This window comes from Myxocyprinus asiaticus, chromosome 5 (genome assembly GCF_019703515.2).
Source record: "Myxocyprinus asiaticus isolate MX2 ecotype Aquarium Trade chromosome 5, UBuf_Myxa_2, whole genome shotgun sequence".
NCBI lineage: Eukaryota > Metazoa > Chordata > Actinopteri > Cypriniformes > Catostomidae > Myxocyprinus > Myxocyprinus asiaticus.
This window is the reverse complement of record NC_059348.1, coordinates 53,425,914-53,447,300: the sequence shown is the minus strand read 5'-3', so window position 1 is coordinate 53,447,300 and position 21,387 is coordinate 53,425,914. Positions and strand designations below refer to the sequence as shown.

Sequence of the window (21,387 nt, the reverse complement as noted above, 5' to 3'; positions counted from 1 at the left end):
AAATGCGTAATTCTGCCCGGGCATGTTCACTTTCCATGAGGCAGCGAACGCTACGGTTTATAAACCTCTTTGGGATGCTTTGATTTGAAATGATTTAGCAAAACTTGTGTAATTATTGTCTGCACACTACAGCAAAGGTTGGGGGTTGGGGCATTGGCTCACTGTTTAACAAGCGCTGAAACTTTGCCAGGAGAAAAACAATCTGGAATCATGTGTAACAGTCACATTAAGTCCCCTTTGCAACCTGAACTTCATCAGAATGTCGATGTGTGACACCAGCGCTGATGCAGCACAACAAATGAGCAGTGGTGGCTCAGCGGTTAAGGCTCTGGGTTACTGATCAGACGGTTGGGGGTTCAAGCCCCAGCACTGCCAAGATGCCACTGTTGTGCCCTTGAGTAAGGCCCTTGACCCTATCTGCTCCAGGGGCACTGTATCATGGCTGACCCTGTGCTCTGACCCCAGCTTAGCTGGGATATGTGAAAAAAAGAATTTCACTATATATGTTCAAATGTGTGATAAATAATTATAAATTATAATTCTTATTACAAATGATGAAACAGAACACAGGTGTCTCGAGATGCGTTTATAAATATTAAAAGTTCTTTTAAACTTAATGCAGTGTCTAAAAAAATGTGACGGTCCTGAGTTGTGGCACGGCGCAACAATCAAAGACGTCCGTCCAGTGTGTGTTTACACAGAAAAACAGTGCAGACGCAGGTGTGAACAGCCTGTAACTCGGCCTATAGCCTGCTTGAAAAACTGACCCAAACCTGGCCCAAAACTTGATGGTTTGTCGGGTACCGTCGGACTTCGATCGGGTTGAAGAATAACCGATTAGTGATTTTGGTATTTGAATACCGTGCACATCCCTATAAATAATGCATGATTTTGGATCGGTTCATAATTAAAAAGTACACACAATTGGCAGTGTCAGACATTGCTACAAACTTTTCTTCCGTCTATTTAAAAAAAACAACCAAATCTGCCTGTAGCGCATAAAGGTGAACGTAGTCAGGTCATGGGGGGGCCTCCACGGTGTACCGGCCCATGGGTCTCTCAGGTCTTATCCGTCCTTGGCAACGGTGCATCGAATGTTCAATATCTTTTTTATAATTACTGAGATTGGGACTCCAGAGAACCTTTCTGCACTGATTTGGTTCCGATCGGGCGAATGGCCTAGGACTAGTTTGAAAAAGTATTTTTAATAAATAATCTTAAATATTTAACGAATGATTTGTCTCACACCAATGTTTCTTGAGGCAAAGTTGTTCAGAAAGAGGAGGTCTATCATATGGCATGAATAATGTGTTTCTTTGTGAAAGACAGCCGTATATACACAGATTTACACGCATTTAAAATGTGATGGCACCTCGCGGTGGCCAATTTTCTTCTAATTTTGTACAGACCTCTCAGGCCAAGAGACAAATAGGCCTACCACGTTTCGTTTCGATACGCCATTTTTAACCTTGTCAAATAGCTGCTAAAAGTTGATTGGTCGATGGCGGTCATGTTTTTCTTATAGACCTTGATGTCACCTTGGACAAAGACACTGCACGCAAAATTCAAGTCGATCAGACCAACGGTTCCATAGTTAGAGCCATTTTTATTTTTTTAATTATTATAATGCCATCAAGAGGCAGCAGTGTGCAATTTTTGTGGTGTCCTCAGGATGACCCCATACATAAGTGTACCAAATTTTGTGATAATATCTTAATCCGTTCAAACGTTATAACCATTTTAGTAAAAGTGGCCATGCCCACTACGTACGTTTTGGCATATCATTTGACGATATATCAAAAGTTCCAAATTCCTTTAACAAATTTTCATATTGGGACACTGCTGAATCTTTCTGCACTGGTTTGTTCCAATTGGGCGAACAGCCTAGGACGAGTTCGTTTTGAACTTTTTTCAAGCAATCCAAAATAGCAAGAAAACGAGGGGGCGGAGCCAAAATTGAAGAATCACTGGACAAATTTTGTTTCTTGCCCTTACGGGCCAAGAGTTATGGCCCAAAATGTGATTTTATATAGTTTTGTTCACTATAGCGCCACCTATGGGCCGATCGGGGCGATTCCATGCGTATGGCTAGCCAACCGGAGTACTACCATCCCTGAAAGTTTCAAGTCTCTAGGCCTTACAGTTTGGTCTGCACGATCAGCTTTATGGCAGAATAATAATAATAATACAAATCCTGACTAAAATAGGGATTCTAGCCCTTCAAGTTAATGAAACATAAGTATATACTGTATATATATATATATAAAGTCAACATGAAATCAAAACTTCAAATTTCACACAAACCTCCAGAAGAATTATATATACTTTTATTTTACAATTTTGTTTAGAATCCCTAAACCAAGACAAAAATTTCTAACACGAATTCCTCCGAGTGCTTTCAAGCTACATCCACCTAACTTGGCACAGAACTTCGGACTGTTCTGGAATAATATGTTATGTCTTTTCTTTGGAAAAGATTGGACTTGGGAAAAAAAAAATAAAAATAAATAAAAAACATAGACTTAGATTGACGGAATGTTCAAACGGACCAACGGAATGCTCAATAATTAAACTCCAAATGTCAAAATTTCAAATATAAACAAACCCACAAAAGGCCTTTGATCTGCTCTCTCTCTCTCTCTCTCTCTCTCTCTCTTTTAAAATGAAGTTTAAAAAAAATGTTACTTTTTAAATCAGTTTAAACTTTCAGACAAGGCTTTGGCAAGCCAAAATCAAAGTTTGAACTTTTCACCATCCAATCAATTCCTGATGGACAAATTTAAATCCCGGCCTACAATTTCTCTCCTCACTGAATATTCAGGTTTGCTTGTAGACATGTCACATTACCAAATTTAAATTGGATGTTTCAAGTTGACTTTAATTATCAATGGTAGTGAGACAAAAATCAGGGGGTTTTAAGTCTCTCTCACCAGAAGAAGGTTCTCATACACTCTCATACAGACCTCGGGAAGAAAATGCTCTCCACCACGTAGAAGTCTTGCATGAGCACATCTCTCTCGGGTTTAGAGCTCAGGTTACCAACGGTGTAGCCGATCCCAAGCTGAATGGCTCCTTTCAGGGCAGACGAGGTCGTCTGTAGACACAGAAAACGAACACCACCTTTAGATAAAATGTTTGGGTAACAATATGAAATGGGATACCAGGGACCACATGGTAAACAGGTGTAAAAAAAATTAAAATGCTAAATAAATAAACGTCCTTCAAATAAGCTTCAAAAAGACTTTAGTTTGTTATAAATACAGATATCGGCTGATTTTTGACGTTTTTGAGATTATTGACTTTAGGTCGATAACTGTTCCAAAATTTACTAACAGCTCTGTCAGTCATCATTAGCAATTCGGAAGTCTAATTTTCTGTCATGAAATTGTATTGTATATCACATATGGATCTACAAAATGCCCAGATAGTGTCAAATTTTCAAAACATTTTCAAGACAATTAGAAAATTAAAGGATAGAATTTATACTGACATATTATGATGTTTTATTGTTCATATATCAAAGAGATGATGCAACAAATCTAGAGCAGGATTCATTATTTTCACACAGAAATATCATGTGATGCAACTGGCTGTCAAACACATATTGAGCAACATAAGAAATAGGTTACACATAAGCTACACATATGCATTTTCTCAGGCGCAATTTGAGTCTAAATAGACGCACAACTTACAAAATTTCAGTAGTACACCCAGATGACAATAGTCAAATCATACTGTTCATGTGTTAAACTTGCTATAGTTTACTTCCACATTGTTTTGTCATGAAATAATAATGTCAAATGTAATACAAGTCAATCACTGAAACATCAGCGCCACCTTGAGTAACAAATAGCATGTATAATACTGTACGTATGTGTAAACACGCATATGGGATACTTATAATTCACTGTTGTCACACAGAAAATATATGTGATATAGTAGTCAATTGTATTAATATAGAACCCATTTGTCTTGCAATATACAAAGAAATATTTATACTAGTAAACTTGTATAAATATAATTTATGGAAGCGCAAAGAAAGAGACACTAATAAATATCTTAGGTCTTAATTGACCCTATACACTGCTGGCAATTAAACAGTTATAATATATACATATATATATATATATATACAACTAAAGGTAGAGGAGGTGTGCAGATAACTCCAAAAAAATGGATGAGGTACAGGAGGTGCAATGAGGTCCCATGTCACTAAAGGACCTGAGGTATGCATTAAAGGGTTGAAAAACATTGCATTAAATGCTTTAAATCAAGGCAAGTGCCTTTTATTTTGAAAGAAAGATAGCACATGCACACATTTTCAGCCAAAAATTCACCAAAAAACAATGTTGGTTTAAAATAGGAACACAATGCAGTTCTGTACAAATACTTAAGATATACTTAAGATAACAAAATGACACTATGTGGTTGTCAAATGTTAGTGGAGCACAATGGTAGTAAATGTGCTGAACTCCACCTGTGTGAACATGTGGAGAACTGATTTTCATACAATGACATTCAGACATTTTAAGTGTGAGTTTTTAAGTGTTCACATACATTTTGGAGCCACTGCATTGCTACCATGCTCGACATATGTCGATACTGAAAATGGTAAACCTCATGAGGCCAAGTGCACACGCACCTTTTTGTAGGTTGTCTCACCAGATGCATCTACACGCCTGTGACCGATCTTCTTCTCAGGACCATAGCTCGGGTGACAGGAGGAAGAAGGCATCTGAGAAACAAACATCACAAATGAGATCTCTGTAATTTCTCAATTAGTTCACCAAGACAGCAAAAACAGACGTTTCTCCTGAGAAAAAGTAATCTCACACGTCTCTCCTCAAAAGTCAGAGAGCTCAATATGAATCATAAGTCTCCTAAGCTATGAATGAGCCGTTTCCTTCGGGATGAGATACCTAAACACTGATGCTTCTCATGACTGGGGTAAGTTAACATTTAGCATTATTACAGAGAAAAAAAGAAATAAATAATGCATGATAACTTACCTCGGTTAAGTAGGTCTTCTTAACAGCGTCTGAAAGAGACAGACATTGAGATGACATGAAGACATCTCTTTATTTAAGCTATTAAAGTAGCTGACAAAACAATGAATTCAATCCAATAAAAGTCTGTATTGGTGTGAAACATCTGGTAAACACGGTGAGCACGACTGACTGCGGCTGCATTCGAAGTGGAATACTAATGTGCTGCTTGCTGCATACTATTTAAAAATACTATGTAAAAAGTACACAACGTGATTAGAATTTCAAACGGTATGCTACATTGTTTTCACATGACATCATCACCTTGCATGTTTAATTCAGTAAAAAAAAAAAAAAAAAAAGAAATCACGAAAAAAAAAAACAATTTAAGTTTGATTTTTTACCCAATTATATGTTTCAAATAATGTCTATGTTTAGGAATAGCTTACTACTGAATCCTGCATATTATATACAGCACTGCTTACTGCCTACTAATCTTTCAGAACAGTATGTAATAAACACACAACTACATGTTTCAAACAGTAGTATGCAACATTGTCACATGACTTCACAATGTTGCATGTTTAAATCAGTAGTATTGCACAGTTATCTCAGATATAAATACGTTTATTTTGCATTTTTAGTCTAATTTTATGGAACCAAAAAAATGTCCGGAACTGAAACAGAAGGCTACATTGCTACATTGTCACATCGCTACACTATGTTGCATGTAGTGGTGGAGGATATACCGTTAGACACGATAAACTTGTAGAAATTTAACAACCGGTATTCAATTGGGATTACCGTCTCTATCGCGGTTACGCAAAATCGTGTTACACGAGGCAAGAAATCTAAAGCTCCTCATTCTATTCACGTTACACATACCCTAATAAACTTCAGTTCGAATGATGTAAGAAGATATTAGCAAAAAAATCAGCCATGTTTGCCTTGATATATTCAAATATTCTCTACAGAGATGACTTAAATTATTAAGAGCCTAATAAACGTATTTATTTTAATTTATGGATTATTTTCTTTGTTGCATTGCTTTGAGATGTCGAGTTTCTTTAGGAAAGTTTATAATAGTAAAATACAAGTCAACAGCATCAGACTGAAATGTGGCATAATGTGAAATTTAGCATTACAGTAAGGTTGATTTAAAGCCATATTTTTTTCTTTTTTTTTTACTTTGACTATGCATTTTTATTTCAATTTTGTGTAAAAATCATGGTTGATATTACTTCTTGTTCATTCACAAGTGTAAAAATCAACAGCAAGAGATCCAAATATTCAATGCAAACAAAAAAATAACATACTGTTCACAGTATACGAATAGCATACTGCAAAAACAGTTTTTGTGTGAATGACAGTCAGAGGGCAAACCGTGTGAGTGTTGCCTTGCAGTGATTTCACACTGATATTCCTGCACATGCTCAGAGGCGGAGTTACACACAAGTAAAGTAAGGCGGAGTTACACACACAAGTAAGGTGTCAATCATTCCTCCACACATGCTGCCGTGGAATTAAAGCAAGATAACAGAGCGCAAATGAGACGTGACCTTCTTTACACCCGAGAGGAAGGAGACAAATTAATAGCTGGGAAATAGAGCAGCCATGCAGCATAGCTAATAATACTTTTATATTAAAAAAAAAAGTTTATACATCAGTTCATCCTGGTACATGAGTGAATCTCATGGAAAAACAATTAGGGCACATTTTGCTTGATAATCAAAAGAAAATTATGAATTATGAAGAAAATCATTTTCATGACCATAATGCATCCAGACGTTTTACTTTTGTGTATTAAAGCTGAAGAATGTAATTTCTCATTAGCACATTAACACAAAGAAAATGTTCATTTGACATCTTCTACAAAAATAATGGATTACTCAGTAAATATTGATCCATGGCATTTAATACGTTGGCTTTCAACATCATGACGAGGAGGAGGGCGTGGCCGGGCTGTGAGGACACACGGCCGGTGCTGAATCAGGTGATCAGCGGGAGAGCGAGATAAAGGGGAGCCAGAGACACCAGTTCGAGAGAGAAAGACAGAGAGAGAGAGACGCACGCGGCTGCATTGCATGTGTGCCCTTATGTTTATGTTTGTTTTATATTGAGTTTCTGAGTAAACTTTACGTTGACTGTTCAGCTGGTTCTCGCCTCCTCCTTGCCCGTCCTTATACTGTTACAGTGGTGTTGAAACCTGGGAGGGAGGAGAGATGCGCCGGCCGCTGAGAGCCGGAGGAACCGCTGTCATCCGCCAGAGGGCGGAGGAGCGGTTGTGGACTAGGCGACAGTGTGTCCGGGAACCAGCGGGCAAGTTTTCTCTCTCTCTCCTCTCTCTCTGTGTGTGTCCCTCGCTTGCTCTTTTCCTCTCCACACGCCTCCCCTCGTCTCTTCCTAGGGTTCCCAGGAGGTGTGGACCATTGGCTGACAGAACGGCCGGAAGGGCAGCATCTCCCCTCCAGAGATGGGGTGGGGGGGGGAGGGATAGGTCAGTCCGGTGGCACCCAGGCCTGAATTGGGCAAGGGAGGAGTGTGACGAGGAGGAGGGCGTGTCCGGGCCGTGAAGACACACGGCCGGCGCTGAATCAGATGATCAGCGGGAGAGCGAGATAAAGGGGAGCTGGAGACGGCAGTTCGAGAGAGAGAGAGAGACGCACGTGGCAGCATTGCAAGTGTGCCCTTATGTTTATGTTTGTTTTATGTTGAGTTTCTGATTAAACTTTACGTTCACTGTTCAGCCGGTTCTGCCTCCTCCTTGCCCGTCCTTTTACTGTTACAATCATTTTTGTTTATCGCTCACCAGTAAAAAAAAAATCTTAATGGATTTAACTTTTTGTAGAAAAGTCAAATTGGCCAAAAATGATCAAAAGAACTAGGCTTAATTTTCTTCAGTAGGCTTCACTTTTCATAAATTATTTCATTCTTTTTAATTTTGAGGTGAAATATGACCTGGACGTGTTCTTGGTTTAGGTTCCGTGAAATTCATCCACATACAGCTGCTCGAGACAAGTAGATATGTAGACAAGAATATCCACTCCGTGACTGTGTGTGTGTGTGTGTGTATGTGTGTGTGTATGTTTATTGCCGATGCAGCATTGTTAGCGGTCTCGTGTGGACGTGCATGTGTTCTGAAGGGCAGATAATGAGAGCAGAGGAGAAACAGCATGACATTCTCAGAAAAATATTCTGAGAAAATCACTTCTGTCTACCACACACACTTAACAAACCTCTCTTCTCCTGCTAAAACATTTAATTTCCCTTACAAAATCATGGCACCCACAGTTCTGCACAGAAAATGCAAAAATTTCGTTATTGTTCCAACAGTAAAATCACAATTAATATGAGTATTTTTTTTTCAATCAGTAACTGTAGCAGGGACGTGCCGTCAGTGCTTACCTAACAGAAGAGTGAAAAGAAAAATGACACTATGAAATATTTAAATACAATTGTTAATATAAACTACTGTATTCATTCAAACTCGTCATCTTTCATCTCAGTTGAGCAGCACAGACAGTTATTCATTTATTCGCTTTGGAACCACCCTCATATATAAGCACTTTATGTTATGCTTTCTCTAACTTAGATTCAAAGCGTTGTTTACCACCCTTTCATTCAACATTATACGTTCATTCAAACTGCATCACGCCCGCTACTACAAATGGCCAAGGTAAGCATGCTTACCTAAACAAGTAAGCCAATCAGAAGCTCCTTCCTTTAGTCACGCTATCAGATTTTTATTTTGCGGCAACACAAGTTCACGTAACTAATGCGTTATTAAGTGCTAAAATGGACGACCTACGCGGATTTGGAAAAGTTAATTTCAATTAAAAATTGAGAAAGGCTATCGAAACGTAAACAAGCGGGCGACTTTTACAACAGTGATGGAGATATTCATTCGCAAGGAGAGACGCATGCATTTTAAGTTGATGTGTTTATTAAAAATCGGCGTTATTGATACTAGGTCATTGTTTCTGGTTAGTCTGAAGCTATGAAGTGGTGATCTGGCAATCATGTCCTTCTTGTGTTATGTCTGTTTTATAGTTCTAAAGTTAGGGCGCAGTGTCTGTTTAATAAAATATATAAAGGGATGACTGCCGTGTTTACGTTACATTTGCCTTGTGCATTCAGGTTATGATTGCTGTCTTTGGCGGTCAGATTAGTTCATTGCTGCTGTCCGTTCTAGTGGGAAGAGTGACACAATGAAACTAGTAACTTGCAATCTTGTTGTATGTCAAAACAAGCTCCTCTGGCACTATGGTTCATTGTATGATTTAATGGACATAAACATGCTCGGCTCAATATATGACAATCTTTTATTTGTGTGATATGAGCAATATTACTGTCCTGAATTTAAAACAATTTGGTTATGAAGTTCGCCACTGTGACATAATTGTTTCCATTGACTGGTGGGTTCTATGGCAACAATTTACGTCTATAACATTTCCGCGACCTTAGACTCACCCGTAATATGTGTTTTGGGCATAGCGTTTAATCTTTGATGCTTACCCAGTCTCAAAGCCCATGTGCCTGAACTGTAGTGATGGTTTTTCGGGCAGAATCCGAGAGTTTATCTGATCTGTTCATATGCAGGGTTTTATTGTTTCAAATATCAACTATGAGTCATTTTATATCATTTCACAATTCTAAATGTGAAAATCAAACATTTAGTGATTGATTAAAGGAATGTTCAATCATCCGTGGCATCAAGTGTCTCACACCTTAAATTAGCGCAGCAGAAATCAAGCTACGAAACATTCATCTGTCAGAAACACACTCACGCACACACACATAATAATATGCTCACCAAAATAATATTTTGAGAGATGGTAATACTTTGTACTATATACCAAGTTAATGAATAATTACCATAATTTATATATATATGGTATTTGTATGGTACTGCAAGAATACCATGGTCTTACCACGGTACATGTGCAAAAAGCATGGTTATTTTGGCGCCAATTCATCTGTCATTCAGTAGAAGGTAGCCTAATTTGAAAAAAATGCTTATCCTTAAAAATACTGTATAAAATTAAGAAATAATAATCACGCTGGGCCAAATAGCGAACTTATTATTTGGAAGTGAGAAACTACCGTCAAATTAAATCCAAACAAACTGGATGGTAGAAATTGAAGGAATATATTACTACTGTACAGTAAAGTGTAATATTCAATGTAACAATACTAACACTCATTATTACACACACAAAAAATACTTATATATATATATATATATATATATATATATATATATATATATATATATATTCATGAGCCTTTTTATTAAGATTTATGCATTTCAATTTCATAACAAAATTCAATCAAATTGAAAAGCATAATCTTTAAAAAAAAAAAAAAAAAAACAATTGTATAAAGCTTTAAAAATGTAGTTTTTTTATTTAATTTAATTTAATTAAAGATCATGCAATTCAATTCGATGGAATTTTGTTCTGAAATTGAAAAGCGTAATTCTTAAATGAATTTTTTTGAGCAATATCTCACAAGCAAGAGTGCGGTTGTACTGAATATTTGTTTTCAGTAATTTCTTCATTTGTTTTACTCTCTTGTATAGCACTTTATTAGATACACACTATATATATATATATATATATATATATATATATAGGGAATTCATTGGATTAGACACCCTTTTGATGATACAATTTAATTAAACTAAATTAAATAAAACATGGAATTCAGAAAAAATCAAACGGAACACACAGAATTTGGAGAAAAAAAATAACGAAACTAAAATTAAACCTAAATGTAAATAAACTAAATCTGAAGCAAACTCAGTTGAGAATCACTGATCTAGATATTTTTTGCCCAGAAACAAAACAGAAATACTGATCAAGAATGCTGTCCTCATTTACTTTGTAACTTTGAAATACAAGAACATTCTAACACAGAGCTGAAAGTCTTTAAACAAGAGGCTTCGACATAATATGTGCAGCCATAATTAAATACAAATGATTTTACCCTTGCAACAGTGCTAAAGTCATCCACTCCTGCAGGAAAACAGACTGTAGGTCAGGCCACAAACTGTCCAAACCCATTACAGTTAGTGCTGTGAAAGAGCCAGAGGGGGCCTGAGACTGTATCAGTAAACACAAAGACACACAAGACCACAGACACCAAAACCAGCTGAATTCACGACAGCTCACAACAGCTCGGAATGATTCATACAACATGGGTAAATCATAAGACATCGACCAACTTGATTTGTAAGAAATAGTACAACTATTATTTCCAAAGGCTAGCTTCCATATTTATTTCTGCAATACAAATGACTGATGCATGTCAAACATCTGTAACACACTTCTCATCTTCTGCAGATACATAAATTGTTGTCCTATTAAAATCGTGGTTAGGTTTAAGGGTAGGTGGCTCAACCTTGGAAAAATCGTTATAACATTTGTCACCAGTTCATACATTTTTCTCTATGGGAGTAAAAGTTGTATGATTTCTTGTGATTTTGCCATCTTATACTAATATCATGACTTGTCACGAGACCTGGTTGACAGAATTTAATAACTTAGAATGAAATGCAAGTAATTTTAGTCTGTCTAAAATCTGTCAATTAGAGCGGTCGCGTACAAAAAAGTACTATATATTTACATTACATTTATGCATTTGGCAGATGCTTTTATCCAAAGCGACTTACAGCGCCCTTATTACAGGGACAATCCCCCTGGAGCAACCTGGAGTTAAGTGCCTTGCTCAAGGACACAGTGGTGATAGCTGTGGGGATTGAACCAACAACCTTTTGCTTACCAGTTCAGTGCTTTAGTCCACTACACCACCATGTAATATCATGGTACTTTTACGCAAGCGCTGCCTCTAAGTCTGTAGCAGAGGTAGACTGATATTTCGTTTTTTTCAATTAATTGCTGCCGATTGTTGCTTTTTGGAACTATCGTTTATCAGTAAAAGTCTTTGCCGATAGTTGCAAATACGTTTTTTTATTATTCCTCCGTGTTCCTCAGTGGCTGGCGCTGAAAGATACTAAACTTAAATCAACTTGGTTCAGCGGCCTCTAGAGGTGAAAGAAAAACAATCACTGACTGTAAATATTCATATATATTTTTATACTCACTTCAATGCAAATTTTGCATTTTTGATTAGATAAATCAAGTGTTCTAAAATAAAGTGAGGGCATGAAAAGAAAAATGTGACTGAAAAATCCTCATCTGGTGATATATATATATATATATATATATATATATATACACACATACACACACACACACACACACAAACACACACAGTATGTGCTATGAATCTATTAAACTGTTTAACTAATTAATCGCACATTTTTCAGTGATTAATCACGATTAAATTATGGTATATGATACATTACAACAAACATTTTAAAAATCATCACAAATAAATTTACTTTATAATTTGTCTCAAAGAACTTGCAAGAAATTTATTAGTCATCATTTATTTTAAATATTTAAATACATACATGTTAAAATGTAGTTTAGTTACATTTTTTGCAGATGGAGTTAATACAGGTATTAATCTTTGATACAAGTATATGTATAAATGCCATAAAATCAGTGGACATGCAATTACAATTTGAGCAATATCTTCTGCCATTTCTAGTGGAACATTTTTAATAATAGGATCAAATGGGCAGATTCAATTCATATCAAACTAGATTGGCAAGAGAAACTTAAGTGTACATTGCCAATGCATTATTAGACACTATACATACAAATAGAAATCATATTGAATGCTGAAGTTTAATTTGCCAAAGTTTAAATTCTCTGGCTGTCGTTCAGTCTCTACGAGTATACTGTATCTGTCTGCAGCTTGCTGAACGTCCAGGTCCTTCAAGTCCTTGAGTCTCTATCTTGCACACGCTGCGTCTCATGCGGGCGGTTTCGCTTTTGAAACGGGCTCAGATGAAAGTCAGTGAGCGTTTTTACGTGATGCAAAGAGATACAGCAGCTTGCTCATGTCACTCGCCCGCTTGCAGATGAAGAATTGTCATTCTGTGTACAGTAAATGCCTTCCTGTGATTATAATGCCCGGGGCATGCTTAGCGCGCAATAAATAAGCATGCACTACTTCACAAAATCAGTTTCTGTGTGAAGATGTGCAGTTCAATCAAGTGAGTACCTCCTAAAAATTGATGTATGCCAATGTTAGCCACAGAAAGTGGGGGAAAACATTAGTGAAGATTTTCCCATTGTACAAAAGTGCCTAGGTTTGTTCCTGGCAGGCAGCAGATTCCCTAACCCTGCCCCCACCCTAACTGGAGCCTGTAAGGCTGAGTGGCATGCCAGAAACAACTCGGGACACCTTTCTCTTATCGCATGAAGTTTCAGGAATTAAAAATTCCATTAATTGTGTTCATTATTTTTTTTCGCGCTCGAATTGCAGAAATTAACACATTACATTTCCGAGTATATATATATATATATACATACTGATATGCAAAATCCTTAATTTGGTGATTTTATAGGCTATAAAAATCTAAATTTGGTAAGTACTTAAATAAAGAGCACTTTAACAGAGCAAAGTCTTTGTCATTTCAAAATAAGAGTCCTGTAAAAAGTAAGTGTATTTCAGGCTTGTTTATAGTCCCGCATTATGCTCAAAACTGCATCTGCGATTTTATTCATTTTGGACCCTTGTAGCCTCCATGTATGTTCCCATCATAGTAAGGAAAAGCTGAGAAAGTTTTTTTTATTTTTTATTTTTATTCTATAAATCAATTTGAAAAACTATCAGCTGATTAATCGGTTATTAGCCTTTCCACCAAGATATCGTATCAGCAAAATCCACTATGAGTAGACTTCTAGTCTGTTGTAACAGATTTAACAGACCTTATGAAAACAAAAATATGGTACTACCATAATTGCATTACAAAAATAACAATTTTAGTTTTTGGACATAATACTATGGTAATACCATGTTTTTGGGCACCATGGTACCTTACAGTGCCATGTAAATAGGGTAAAATTATGATAGTTTTTGTAAGGGAACCTGAAAACATATGCTGTTCCAACTTTTATGGATCCTCTGAATTCAAAAACCATACAAATTATTATAAACTTCATTTACATATGGAGAGTTATATAATAATCTCAAAGGATGTTTTGGGGACTGAAGTTCGCTCTTTGATTGAGATGAACGGCTCTTTTCTCTAGAGAACGTCACAATTTTCATCTCAGTACTGCAGGCGATCAATAAAGGAAATGTTTTATGAACACATAACGATTGTTACGAGCCTCAGGGCAACACAGCACGATGAGATAATGAACCGAATGAAAGTCAGACAAATGTCTTTGGATCCTGCATAAAACCACAAACTGCTGAAGGAGAACGTTTGTACAGAAATATTCGGAAATTTGAGACTATCTTAAAAAAATCAATGCAGTACTGCATTATAAATGCACTTGTACACTGTAAAAATAACTTTTTTGTGACTACTTTTGGGTTGTTTTTCAGTAACAAATATCAAAATATCCTTTAAAGAAAATAATTTAACTTTAGAAGCAAAACTGTGTTGACTTGTTTTCGGAGAATATTTCTTAAATGTCGTATTTTTCTCACCCCATCTGGCAAATTGTAAACCTCACTTTATTGCAAAAAGTGAAAATGTACAGTTGACTGACCCTTAAAATTACAGATTGTCTGAGATTCAGTCGGATTTTAAAATATTTGAGTCTAATTAAATAAGTCTATTTATAAGTTACCGCATGAAGCACTTTTTAGGTTAACAAAACTAACAAAACATTTTACAGTGCAAATTTGGCTAAATTTATGTTTAAAATAAGGAGGAAAAGAAAACAATTTGAGGAATCTGAATTTAAGGTACGTTCTCTGAAAACTAATGCTATTAGCTTAATCAATTTGGTTTCAAGTAAATATGTCTTGTTTAAAGAATGCTTAGTTTTTTTTTAGTTTTTTTTTTTTTTTACTTTAAACACATGAGAGACGATGAAATACCATCCGTAATTTTTCAGTTAGGCTCAATCAAAAAACACAGATAGACAGACAGGCAAAGAAATGGATAGACAGAGAGACAGACTGTAAAATATAAACACAGTCAAATATATAGAAAGGCAGACAGAAAGACAGGGAAGTAGAAAGACTGCTGGGAAAGTAGACAGACAGATAGGGGACTAGATAGAGAGACAGAAAGACAGAAAAGTTGACAGATACAGACAAACATAAAAAAGTAAACAGATAGAAAGATAGACAAGAAAATTTATTGACAGACAGACAGGGAAGTAGATAGACAGGAAAATATACAGATAGACAGCTGGGAAGGAAGATAGACAACAGACAGACAGGCAAAGAAATGGACAGACAGAGAGCCAGAGAGACAGACAGAAAAATATAAATAGTCAAACAGAAAATTAGAGAGAGAGACAGACAAACAGAAAGACAAGACTGGTGGAAAAATAGACTGACAGGAAAATACAGTATATACATAGACAGACAGTCAGACACAGAAAAATATATAGACAGACGGGAAAGTAGACAGACAGACAGACAGACAGACGGGAAAGTAGACAGACATGAAAATATATAGAAAGGCAGATGGGAAATTAGACAGACAGACAAGGAAGTAGACTGACAGACAGGAAAATATATTGATAGACAGACAGACAGACAGATACATTCATTCAGCAAAGTAGAGACAGCCAGGCAGACAAGACAGATGGAAAAATAGACAGACAGGAAAATATATAGAAAGCAGTAGAAAGACAGACAGAATAAACAGATAGACAGCTGGAAAGGTAAATAGAAAACATACAGGAAAGCAGACAGACAGAGGAAAATAATATTCAGTAAATACATACACAAAACTAGACACATAAATTTCACCATGGTAAAATAAGTGAAAAACTACAGCATGATTTTCTGGAGATTCTTTCAAGTGGGAAACTAACCAGACTGGAAAGTTCCATCAGTCACAGGTAATCGTCCTGGTTACTTTCGTAACCTCCGTTCCCTTATGGAGGGAACAAGACATTGTGTCGATGTAGTGACACTAGGGGTCACTCTTGGGAGCCCCAAACACCTCTGATTTTGAAAAAAGGCCAATGGGAATTGGCGAGTGGAATTTGCATGCCAATCCCCCGGACATACAGGTATAAAAGGAGCTGGCTCGCAACCACTCATTCAGACAAAGTCCCGGCCATTTCAGCGGGTAGTTCAGTATTGTGGCAAGAGGGACACGACCTTGTACTGGTACGCCCGGCCCTCGAAAGCAAACCGCAGGAAGGGTCTGTGTCGAGGTAAAACCGAGACGTGGAAGTGCGCGTCCTTCAGGTCTACCGCCGCAAACCAATCTTGATGCTGGATGCTCGCTAGAATGCGTTTTTGCGTCAGCATCTAAAACGGGAGTCTGTGCAAAGCCCGGTTCAGTACTCACAGGTCCAAGATTGGCCGCAACCCACCGCCTTTCTTCGGTACGATGAAGTAGGGGCTGTAAAACCCCTTCTTCATCTCGGCCTGAGGAACAGGCTCTATCGCACCCTTCTGTATAAGGGTAGCGATCTCCGCACGCAAGGTAGCGGCGTTCTCGCCCTTTACCGAACCTGGGCGGGCGCCTGGCGAACTGAATCGTGTAGCCGAATCGGACGGTCCGGGTCAGCCATCGCGACGGGTTGGAGAGCGCAAGCCACGCATGCGAGGGGGTGAGGGGGACCAAGGGTCAATCACGTCAGACATACCGGCGGGTGGGGCCTCGCGGCGGGGCGGAGCCTGAGGCGCCACGTCGAGGGGGCTGGAGCCCCGTGGCTGTGCTGAGTCCAGGGACATTGAAGCACTTACCAGGCTCCTGATACCTACCATAAGATTGGCCGGGGAGCGGGGAGGAGGAATATCGCCCCAGCAGTCCGTCGGAACCAACCCGGTGTGGTCATGTTCGTGCCACATCTGGGCGTGCAGGGGCGGGGGGACCGCCGCTGGAGCGCTGAACCTGCCGAAATGGGATGGTGGATGGCAGATGTGACGACAGCCATGCGCGCCATATATGTGACCCAGGGAATGAGGAAACCGCTCCTTTTCTGAACATGAAGGTGCCTTTGGGCATGCAGCGAATCAAAGAAAAGGCAAAGGATTCTCCTCCTGGCCCTCAACCAGGTGGCGGCGTTTTGCGGGCACAGGTGCACTGCAACCGCCTTATCCACCTGGAGAATTGCCGAGTACCCCCTGGCAGCCCCACAATCGAGGGTAGTGAGAGTGGAAGAGCTCAGAGACCGGGTCCGGGCAGTGAAAGGTGCACGCCACGACTTCGTGAGCTCCTCCACCGGAGCGGGGCGCAGCCGTGAGTGGCACTCCGAGCCCAGGAACCAATCGTCAGGCTGCGAGGGTTCAGGGGGGGTGGAGGGTTCCACTCCAGCCTGACAAACAGAGCTGCCCGGGCAAGCATGGCTGCCAGCTGCGCGTCAGGCTGCGACTGGGCGACCACACCCGAAGGTGGGAGCCCAGTCGAGTCCTCAGCATCAGACTCGACAGCCTGCTTTCCGATGCTGCAATCAAGAGCTCATCCACTTCGCGAGTGCCGAAACGAGATCGCGAACTCGCCCTGAGACAAGCCGGCGGTCTCATCCCAGCGGGGCAAACGAGCATACTGGGGAATGGGAGGTACGTGGGGAGTTATCCGGTGGAGTCGCTCCCATTGGGGTCCCCAAATCGCCCCCAGTGCTAACCGACGCGGCCTCAAACCCATAGGTAGAAGGACCGAGGCGGGGAGCCGCTGGGGTGGCCTTTCCCTCAAACGAAGGAAAAACCGCGACAGCAAAATTGCCATGGTCATGCTCTCGCAGTGAGAACATGACCCGTCCACGAACACTGTCTCCGCATGGGCAGCGGCCAAGCATGTAAGACCACGATCGTGGCCATTGGAAGCGGAGAGGTAACGACCGCAACCAGGAAATACACACAAACGGAGAGGCGTCTTTAAAAAGACGCTCTCTGTTAATGCCACTCTTTTAGAAGGGAAAATATACGCATTTAGTAGGAAGAATATACTCTTTTAGCTGCTGAAGTGCCCAGGGGCGTTCTCTGCACTTCACCAGTGCAAGAGAGGGAGAAGCCGCAGTAATGCGCCTTAAATCCAACAGCTTTTCGAGGTGAATGGATCCGCAGAGTAACTCAGCTCGCTGAACACAACTGCTCGGCTCCGAAGAGAAAATCTGAATGAGTGGTTGCGAGCCAACTCCTTTTATACCCGTATGTCCGGGAGAGTGGCATGCAAATTCCACTCGCCAATTCCTATTGGCCTTTTTTCAAAATCAGAGGTGTTTGGGGCTCTCAAGAGTGACCCCTAGTGTCACTACATCGACACAACGTCGAGTGAGTGACAGATGGGAACTCTAATCACTGTCTGTGTGAGGATTAGGGTCAGGATAATGCACACACACACTCACACACAAACTTGTTTTTATGTCATTGTATGGATTTTATACAGATCTAACGATAATTTCTATCCCCTAACCCTACCCCTAAACCTAACCCTCACAGAAAACGTTTTGCATTTTTACATTTTCAAAAAACATCGTTTAGTATGTTAAACAAGCCATTTCCCTCGTGGGGACTCCTGGCTGGGGCAAGACTTTTGATTGCTGCATTTCAGTCTGTTTGTTCACGTCAGGACAAATAATACATGTTAAGATTAAATTAGAGCTTTGAAATCTGCCTGTTCACATCACTTCACTAATGTTGAGGCTGAGAGATTATTTATCAACCTTAATTGAGTGGAGTAAGCACTCGCACAAGCTTAACTGGAGGGAACCCACCAGTTCCATGAAAACATTAAAGCCTGAGCAGAGTTATAGAGATGAGAGATGAAAGTACAGACTGTATGTGCCGTTAAACACAGAGCGCCCTGAAATTAATGTGTCCTGATAGCGTGCCCTCTCTGTAAATCAAGAGCGCTTTAAAACACAACATGTCTATATGAGACAAATAAAACATTTAATCACAGAATTCTCCAGTTTCGGTGTGAAATCAATCCGTTTTGACTTCTGATCTGCGTTCAACAACCACCGAATGAAGCTGTAAAGAAACTGTTCAAGTAGTTTTACTGAATTAAAGGGACAGTTTAAAACTGAAAATTCTCACTCTCTTTAAAAGTCTTCAGAATCACTCGTAAAGTTTTACACTCTCAGTGTGATGAGAACATTACAGCTGCATCAGAAGTGTCCGGGGATTCTCAGGGAATCAGTCGTATAACTGTCTCTGTTTATGTTCTCATGTCAGTGAGTTGGGCTGGATGAGATGTTGATCCACATGCTGATGAGATGCTAAATAAAGCTCCTGTCATCAGCAGCTCCTGTGCTTATGCAACTAGTGTTTACAATCTCAAAACATACACCATCATGCTTTCGACCTGCATGTCTGGAGAGATTAAAGCATGATTTGCTTAAAAAAAAAAATAAATAGTGAGATGGAATGCATGGAAAAGAGAACATCTCCAGTGATGAGTGGGGTTAATGTAGCAAAAACAATGCATTTTCAAAAATGAATAAATTAAAACTTATTAGTGTGAATGTTGTCTTCATGTGCTCCTATCCACCTTTTTAAACTATTTCTGGTAGATATTTTCGCAATAATTTTAACCAAAAAATAATATCAAGCAACATCATTAATAATGCAATGACTTTATTTCACTTAAAAGTAGGGATGCACTGATCCGATATCTGGATCGAACAAATTCATCAACCAAAACTACTGCTTCAGACAGAGTACACACTTTCTGGTCCATTTAAATGGATTACATCAACGTCTGACAAACAGTTTCTGAAATCCTCCAACAGAATAAGTTGTCAGTTGCTGAAAATGTGCAAACTCTACATACATTGGTGCACAAAAGTTTGGAATAATGTACAGATTTTGCTTTTATGGAAATTGGTACTTTTATTCACCAAAGTGGCATTCAACTGATCACAATGTATAGTCAGGACTTTAATAATGTGAAAAATTACTATTACAATTTGAAAAAAATGCTTCAAAGAGTTCTCATCAAAAAATCCTCCACATGCAGCAATGACAGCTTTGCAGATCCTTGACATTCTAGCTGTCAGTTTGTCCAGATACTCAGGTGACATTTCACCCCACACTTCCTGTAGCACTTGCCATAGATGTGGCTGTCTTGTCGGGCACTTCTCACGCACCTTACAGTCTAGCTGATCCCACAAAAGCTCAGTGGTGTTAAGATCCATAACACTCTTTTCCAATTATCTGTTGTCCAATGTCTGTGTTTCTTTGCCCACTCTAAAATTTTCTTTTTCTCAGCCTGCACCCCTGAGTCTTCTCTTTACTGTTGTACATGAAACTGGTGTTGAGCGGGTAGAATTCAATGAAGCTGTCAGCTGAGGACATGTGGGGCGTCTATTTCTCAAACTAGAGACTCTGATGTACTTATCCTCTTGTTTAGTTGTACATCTGGTCTTCCGCATCTCTTTCTGTCCTTGTTAGAGCCAGTTGTCCTTTGTCTTTGAAGACTGTAGTGTACACCTTTGTATGAAATCTTCAGTTTTTTGGCAGTTTCAAGCATTGTATAGCCTTCATTCCTCAAAACAATGATTGACTGATGAGTTTCTAGAGAAAGCTGTTTCTTTTTTTGCCATTTTTGACCTAATATTGACCTTAAGACATGCCAGTCTATTGCATACTGTGACAACTCAAAAACAAACACAAAGACAATGTTAAGCTTCATTTAATGATCCAAACTGCTTTCAACTGTGTTTGATATAATGGCAAGTGATTTTCTAGTACCAAATTAGCAATTTAGCATGATTACTCAAGGATAAGGTGTTGGAGTGATGGCTGCTGTCTAGATTTGATCAAAAATGACTTTTCTAATAATGATGGTGCTGTTTTTTACATCAGTAATGTCCTGACTATACATTGTGATCAGTTGAATGCCACTTTGGTGAATTAAAGTACCAATTTCCTTCCAAAACAGCAAAATCTGTACATTATTCTAAAATTGTGGCCGCCAGTGTATGTTTGTTTGGCCGTTTTCAAATAGGATCTGTATTTCTGCCAATAGGCCTCAGCTCATAAGCTCTAAAAACAGTGGTTAACGACTTCATAGTCAAGACTTTGTTCAACAGAAAGTGAAGTACATACCTCCTGTACTTTCCCAACTAGCTTACACTGGAGGGGTAAGGCCAACATCTCCTTCCGCCAATGCAAAGTTGCAGCCACATGCTCAAATGCGGTGAAATAGGAATCCACTTCTGATTCCCTGAAAGGAGGAACTAACTTAATGTGTTTACTCACATCAAAGGCTACACACGACATGGAACCACTGCCCAGTATTCCATCAGAATTTGGTGTGTACACATTTGGGGAAGAGGTTGGAACACTGGCAGAAGACGTCACGTTGGGCGAAAAGTCTAACTACTCAAACGTA

General features: G+C 39.0%; 1 protein-coding gene across 4 annotated transcripts in view; it reads right to left on the bottom strand.

Annotated features, from left to right (window-relative positions):
* Nucleotides 1-21,387, bottom strand: part of LOC127440426 (phosphatidylinositol 4-phosphate 5-kinase type-1 gamma-like) — a 77,040-nt gene that overhangs the window by 42,567 nt on the left and 13,086 nt on the right. For all 4 annotated transcript variants that reach the window (XM_051696981.1, XM_051696982.1, XM_051696984.1 and 1 more), the window contains 3 exons: nucleotides 5,010-5,038; nucleotides 4,643-4,735; nucleotides 2,964-3,094 (listed from right to left, as the gene is read on the bottom strand). In XM_051696981.1, the coding sequence (XP_051552941.1) occupies nucleotides 2,964-3,094; nucleotides 4,643-4,735; nucleotides 5,010-5,038 (253 nt within the window). The remainder of the gene's footprint in view (nucleotides 1-2,963; nucleotides 3,095-4,642; nucleotides 4,736-5,009; nucleotides 5,039-21,387) is intronic.